The 7,456-nt window shown below is 40.2% G+C and overlaps 1 protein-coding gene across 4 annotated transcripts in view; it reads left to right on the plus strand.

The window, feature by feature from the left end:
* The window catches only part of micu1 (mitochondrial calcium uptake 1), a 34,301-nt gene that overhangs the window by 14,678 nt on the left and 12,167 nt on the right, over positions 1–7,456 (plus strand). For 2 of the 4 annotated variants that reach the window (XM_017412818.3, XM_017412819.3), the window contains exon 6: positions 33–44. The exons of the other annotated variants lie outside the window; for them this stretch is intronic. In XM_017412818.3, coding sequence (XP_017268307.1) covers positions 33–44 — 12 coding nt within the window. The remainder of the gene's footprint in view (positions 1–32; positions 45–7,456) is intronic. 4 annotated transcript variants of the gene reach the window in all.

Genomic DNA, 7,456 nt, shown 5'->3' on the forward strand with positions numbered 1-7,456 from the left:
CTCCTTGTCGTTCTGCCCCTCCCTCTCTGCAGGACTTCTGGCAGGTATGGGGTGTGTGCCGAGTAGCATGTGTGCACCTGAATGAGAAACTGCACTTTGTAGTCACCACTTCTTCACTCTTCCTCCTCTTACCTAACGTTTATTTATTTATTTTCTCTTATTTTTGACTATTCACAACTCTGATACGATGCAGGCTATAGATATTCACTTTAATTAGTTCAGGGGAACAGCTGAATAAGAACTTTTTTTCTGTGTCATATCTCAGCTTCAGCGAGTGTGAGACCACTGCAAATCATGCTTTCACTTTATGTTTATGGCCAATTTGGATAGGACGGCAGCCAAACTCTGCATTTAGAGTATATATTTTCTATCCAGACATCATGGAGTTCAACTTAAATGCTGAATTTACATCTGGGGGGCAAGTCAAACCATTAGAGGATGGAAGAAGAATATAATAGCATGATATAAATTCAGGATGCTAAAGCATAAACACAAGAGTAATCTTTGATATGTGTTTATGTAGAAAATATCTGACTTGGCTGCAGAAAACCACTTGATTTATTGTCCTAGGCCCTCCTGCTTCTGCCTCGGGTTGTAACTGCACATATTGGGGCACTAGAGTTGCTCATATCACTCCCATAAATGTCCATAGATTTGTTTGTTAATGATTGTTTTCGGTACATTTATGTTTGATGTAGAGATGTGAGCTCTGCCTTGTGGCTTTGCCTGCTAAAAAAAAAACGGGTCTGAACACCTCGATCAGCCAGGATAATAAAAAGATAAGCCGAGTGCAGCACAGGGCAGGTTGGAACCTGTTTGACATGAAAAGAATGGGGAGTGTCCGCAAGCGAAGTGGCCATACAGCTCTCTGTATGTGTGCACTCGCATGAAATACTCAAATTCTGTATTGTGTTTTTTGACACCATGTTGGAGACCTTCCATTTGGCCTTTTGTTTAGCTAGTCGAAGGCAGCTGTGTGCCATGCCTCCCCTGCTGAATTATTGAAAGTGAAGTCTATACTTTGCCTCAGCAGGTATTAATAAATGCTGCAGTCTGCTACATAATTTACATTATAGAAGTCAGTCCCCCAAAGTGAAGTTCATTTACGTTTCTAGTGAAATTTTATGGAGAGTGTCAACTTTTCCAAAGCTGAGATGCAAAGAGCAGCTAAAATAAATGGCGTACAGCTAAATAATAGCAGTGCTGTTCCCCTGCACTCCCTCTCTCTCTCGCTTTACAAACACCTTTTCTCCTCATCCTTTCATTTCCAAAGAAATATCAGCTACAGCTTTCCACATGCTTTGGTGCTCTAGCTGTTTTTCCAGCATGCACTGCTCTATTGCCTGTGCCTCAGAGAGATAGTAGCTGGTGGTGGTGCCTCCTCCCTGCGCATGGTGGCATCACAGGGTGGTTTGGACTTGGATAATGGCTCTGTTAGCAACTGTCAAGGCTGTATTGATGTGCTTGTTAGCCCTCACAAATCCATCCTCTGGATTGTCCAGATGTCAGTGCTGCATGATTATTTTTAAAAGCATGGTTCAGAGTTTCTGAAGTCAGGAGTTGGTCTGTTCATCTAGATTTAATCAAACTGTCCTGCGTGCTGTGGGCCTCTCTCATTTCTAAAGCCAAACAGTTTTCTGTGTGACCTGCTGAGATGGAAAATGCACACCTGTCACTCACAGGAAATTCGCAGGAGGCTGGTCAAACAGAAGCAAGCCTCTTTTCACACCAGCTGGTTTCATGTTCACCCTTTCTGATTTCACAGGAACCTCCCTGGAGCAGCTATTCGGACTGTAACTGCTTCGTTTTTAACAAGATTTCCACACTGTCTCCATTTCTGACTTGTCTGACTTTTTTAGTCTGTTCATGTTAACACACAGATTCTGAACGCATCCGATTATTCCCTCTTTTTCTTCATATCTCTTTGCTCTTTAAATTTAATGGAGGTTGGGTTGTCTCTAAACTTGGTAAGTTGATTTGCTTCATCCTGTCTGTGAGACAGCTGGATTTCTGTAACGAGTAAAATTTGTTTACAAGTGTTTCATTAAGGGAGCCGTTTTTCAAAATGCATTCCCAGAGAAATCACGAGTTATTAATGGAGCACCTGCTTTGGGATTACCTCTGGGATTAGAGATGGAAATCGAATACTGTAATGTTCCCTACCTGCACACCTGCCTGCCTGATTTACTCCTGGTGGTCTTTTGGCCTCAAGCTAATATTATATTATGAGTAAACATTGACATGTGGCTACTTGGAAGGTCACAGATCTTTATTATCTCCAAGCAAAGAACCAAACATTTAAGCATTCATGTAGAAATTGTGGTTTTCTTTTAGTGTTCGACTCCACACAGCATATGAGCTCATATACTCAGAGCTTTTATCTACGATCCAAAAACACCACCGTCAAATCCAGGTTGACCTTCCCTTCCAACAGGTCATTCTGAGTTCTGTCTCCCCTGAAACTGGTGTTTTATGTTGTACCTGCTAAAGTGACAGAAACCCTTGAGCTATAACGTCACACACAGCAGCACTAAGGACATACAGGTGCAGATTTATATGAAATGGTTTTTCCTCCACATATCTTGCCTTTTCTGTGTTCATCACGCTGCATGTGCCTCTCATATTTTACAGCTATATGCTCACGTTAGAGTTTATCACAGGGGTTCTCAAACTTTATACTCAAATGTCCAAATTTTGCTTTCTAGATCAATTTTAATTGTCCAAAGCCATATCTGCCTTTAATGAGAAGCCTAAACCTCGGCACAAAAGATGCAGCTGCCAGACGGAGTAACTGACTTAAATGCTTATTTGTCAAGCGGCTGCGATGTGAGCTCATTACTACATGCATTAAATAATAATAACTGTCAGCAGTATTTTGGTTAGGACAAAATAAGTGCATGTTTCTCCATCCACTCTTATTTTAAAACTCAGTTTTTATAGTCTACATTTTGTTTCTTTGCAAGTTTTGATAACTCCAGGTTGACGTGACTTCACCCTGGAGTTATCAAACCTTTTCTGCTGCCTTAGTTTCTGATAATAACATCGACAGAGGCCGAAGTTGCATCCTGCTTCAGGACTTGCTTCCTTTTCTTTAAACAACAAAGGGAAAACTGACTCAAACATCTCGAGACTTGAGTCGTTGCATTTATAAATTTTACTTCAGTCTATGCTATACATTTACTGCTAAAAATTCAAACTTTTACATCTAATTTTCTTCTGTCTCAGTCATGTTCTCCAATTCTCACTGTGACCATATGAAAACGGGCTCTCTCTCTCCCCCTTGGTTGCCCTGTGCACTCTTTCTCTCTGTGCACACTCTTAAAGGAGCCACATCACTCTTTATAAAGAGTAGTAAACTTACTTTATCGAATTTCAATGTAATGCAATACACTATGTGGCCTGGGTCTAATTGATTTGTCAGGTGATCTGGATCCAAACCAGAATCCAGACTTTGCAAACTGCTCGTCTTACAGGTTCATTTCACTCACATGTGCAAATAATAATAGTTTACTCAAAGACAGGCATCACTTAAAAGCACACAGACACACTTACATTTATTAATGGATAAATGTGTTTGAGTGTGCAAACTCCCTCACTTTGTAGCTCGAGGTTTTCTATTTGCAGAAGCAGAATTATTTATTTTTTGCCATGACACAGAAGAATCCTTGCATCTTAACAGTGATTATTATTTTAATTATTAAAAAACGCAAACTGTACAGCTCGTCTCTCTCTCTTTCTTCCTTCATTCCCCTCTTTGTCCTTGTTGTTGGGGTGCCAGCAGCTGCAGTGTTGGCCACAGATCTTATCCGTGACAAAGCACTGCAGATGGTGCACAGGCAGCCAAGTTTAAGTCAGCTGCTTGGACACATAGTGATGTGAGAGGAATCTACCTAACACAGGTTAAACGGGAAGAAAATGGATGAGTGGCTAATTATTTATTTATTTTTTTTGCATAATTCATGCAAGCTGAATGTAAAATAGGGTTTCTTCAGCAGCTGCCTTTTTTCCTTTCCTTATATGATAGGAATGAATGTTATTTTGTTGGTGACAAGTTGTAATAAAACTGAGTTTGTCCCAACAGCAGTTAAGACGAAGCTTAAGCTCTGATTGTTTATTGGGATGGTGATAGTTCAGTGAAGTTATTTTAGTGTTTTAAATGGACTGAAAGTATGGCCCTTTACATCCAGGCTTTGCTTGATTTGACTTGCATAGGACTCGTTTGTTGGTTTCTTTGTTCAGTTGAAATTTAGCCAGGAGATCTGTTGGGCTGCACTTTAGCCTAGTTCAGTAGAGATTAGCCCTGGTCAAACCTTTTACCCCGTTTGTGTGTGTATATGACATCGGTACATTTCCCTGACCCGCCTCCAGCGCAGCTCAGCCAGCAACTCTGTCAGCATTCTGTTTCTGCTTCATCTCACAGGAGAGCGGGGTTGCTCAGTTTGTCATCTCTATACAGCCAGTGGATTCAGCCTGAACTCAGCCGACACATGAAGAGATGCATGAACACATGACCCTCCTCCAATCACATTTATTAAAACACCAGTCCTATATACAAATATTCAAAGCTGACACCCATTAACACCTGCTCATGTTGGTTTACTGGAGAGCTGAAGTTATTATGTAGATTTTCAGGATCAGTGCTCTGAGATAATTAAAAAAAAAGCTATGGTGTTAAATATTGACTCAAATAAAGACAAAATCTTTAATTATTTCAGCATTAGATCAAATAGTTCTAATCACATAATAGGTGACTTATCAAAACCAATGAAAAATCTGTCAAGTAATCTGCAGTGGTGCTTGAAAGTTTGTAAACCCTTTAATTTTTTATTTTACTTAATTGTAGCTTTAAATTTAAGATTTCCACACTTAAGTTAAAAAAAAGAAACCGTCAGAACCCAGTGAAACAAATGAGACCAGTATTTTTTGACTTGTTTGTTTACTAACAAGTTAAATGATCCAGGTGTACATATTTCTGTGTTCTCTAAATTTCCAGGAAGTTTGAAGTTGTAATTAGAATCAGGCGTTCTCAGTCAGCAGGTTGACCAGCAGGTGTTCCTGGACATTGTGTTTGCTTTAAAAAAATCTTTTAAAGTGATCTTTACATCATGTTTTAACATGCATTATTGTTCAAATTGGAGATTTCTGGTGAATTTTGTAAAAGAAAGTGAAGACATTGGTGACATTTTGAATTCAGGCAAATTGCACACACATTGGTGAAATTAAAGATCCTCCTATGAAGGGATTGCCCCAAAAAAACTCGAATATTTCAGGAGGATGGTGGGCAGTATTCATCCAGAACAAGATGGAACCCGGTTTTAGCTCCAAGCAACTGCAGGCATTTCTCCAAGAGTTTTTATGAGTCCATTGTTTCACAGCAACAGTGGTATGAATGTTGGAGCTGCAGAAAATAGACACTGCTCTCCAAAATAAACATTGCAAACCAACTGCAGTTTGCTAAAGATCATCTGGACAAACCAGAAGGCTTTCGGATAAACTTTTTGTGGGCGGATGAGACCAAATAAAGTCGAATACTGCATGTGAGCCAAAAGACTTGCCCATCCCTGATGGAACAGTGAAGCCCAAATTAAACCAGTAAATTCTAACAACAAATGTCAGAATTTTATAAGAAAGTGTGTTCTGTAGCAAGACAACACTTCTGAATGTCTGTAGGGTGTGGTTAAATGACCACACAAAAGCTGAGGTTCTAAATATAAAAGGCTGAAAGCTCTTCAACATGCAGGGCTGCTGTTATTTTATTCACTGCTAAATAATAGTGTTTTCATTTAGGCTGGAGTTAATGCTGAACTGTCCGCCACACCAGTTAGTCCTGAAAGTTAAAAGAATTGGCTTCAGACTTGGTTTCAGATATACTTTATTAACCCAGAGTTGAAACGACCTCATGGAGAATTCTGTCTGCATCAGAAGAAAACCCTGATGTGATTTTTACCGAGGAGGAAAGGAGAAGACAAGCAGCAACTTGTGAAGTTTGGGCACAGAATACCTTTAAGGCAGATAAAACATAGCCAAGATTAGCTTTTTTTTTGTTGTTATCTTGAGATTTCACAACTCTCTGATTGGATGCTTTGACCTGTTTGCACTGCGCTCAAGATGTTATTTTAACTTCAGCACCATAAAAAGTCCCAGCTCATTCTGAAAGGAAGAGTTTATATACTTTTAACATTTTACACATGTAATATTGGATTTTTTTTTTGTCAATAAGTATTACATTGTGTCTCTTGTATAACTAGGTATGTGTACAAATGAAGTCTGACAGATATAATAGCATTCACTGTTTAAAAGCAGTCGACGCTCACTGGCGAGTCTGGGATATTGAAAGAACGATTTATGTTTTTCTTGATAAAGACATAAAGGCCTGTGTGGGTTTATTGTTGTAGCACATGCGCTCTTAAAGAGCTCTTGTTTTTATCAGATAAATATGTTATTGCCACTCTTCTCATAGGCAACCATGTTTGCATTTGATTTTTGTCGAGGTGATAGAGGCTGTTCTGCTGTTTTTGTCCTTGACTCAGGCTTTGGAGGAAGTGAGCCCTTTTATTCAGTGTGCTCTTTGCCTCTGCTCGGATAATAATTACAAGGCCCAGTGTGTGTAGCTGTCTGTATGGAGTGCACATGTGTGTTCCTGCCCACTGAGATTATGTTTTTGTGCGTGTGCCCTTTCAGCTTTGAGGACTGGCTTTGGTACGCTCTCACCTCAGGCTTAGAGTTCGTTCTCCATGTTCTGTCTTCCAAATCTAGAGGCAAGAACCAACCTCTCCATCTCTTTTTCTATATGCAAATGTTTACGCAAACTCTCCTTTTCTGCACAAACGCACACAAAAGCTTCTAACTCTCCACACACCAGATCATTACCTGTCTCTTTGTCTGTCAATAACTCAACTCCAAAAATAACATTTTTTCTATCTCTGACCTCTCATTTGTCTCCTGCTTCCTTCTCTTCTTTTACCATTATCAGAATCAGAATCAGAATCAGCTTTATTGTCATTCACACACAACATCAGAAATGCAGTGCAGAACGAAATTACAGTTAAGAACACTCTGTTCAGGAGAAGGACATACGTTACAGACATGGGTGAAACAGGAGTTCAGGTCATTCGCAAGACACTCGCGCTACCTTTTGCAGTTTGGAAGAGAAAGACACAATAGGAAGGATGAGCTAAAAAAAAGACTTTGACCCTATGTTTACTCAGAAACACAGGAGCATACGCTTAAAAAACCGCTCGCTCAGTGCAAGTAGGCAGGAGGGTGGGGGGCTTGGGTAAAAAACACATGGTGCTGGGGTAGGATGCAGCGGAGCCGGTGATATTACAGGGATCATACTCCGAGCTGGAACCAATCCGAGGCCTTCAAAGTCCAAAACCAGCTGTTATCATCCAAGCTCAGTTCATCAGAGTTCAGTTCTCTGTCACCGTCCCCTTGGCCTTCGGCTGGTCCATCC

This window comes from Kryptolebias marmoratus, linkage group LG22 (assembly GCF_001649575.2).
Source record: "Kryptolebias marmoratus isolate JLee-2015 linkage group LG22, ASM164957v2, whole genome shotgun sequence".
Taxonomy (NCBI): Eukaryota; Metazoa; Chordata; class Actinopteri; order Cyprinodontiformes; family Rivulidae; genus Kryptolebias; species Kryptolebias marmoratus.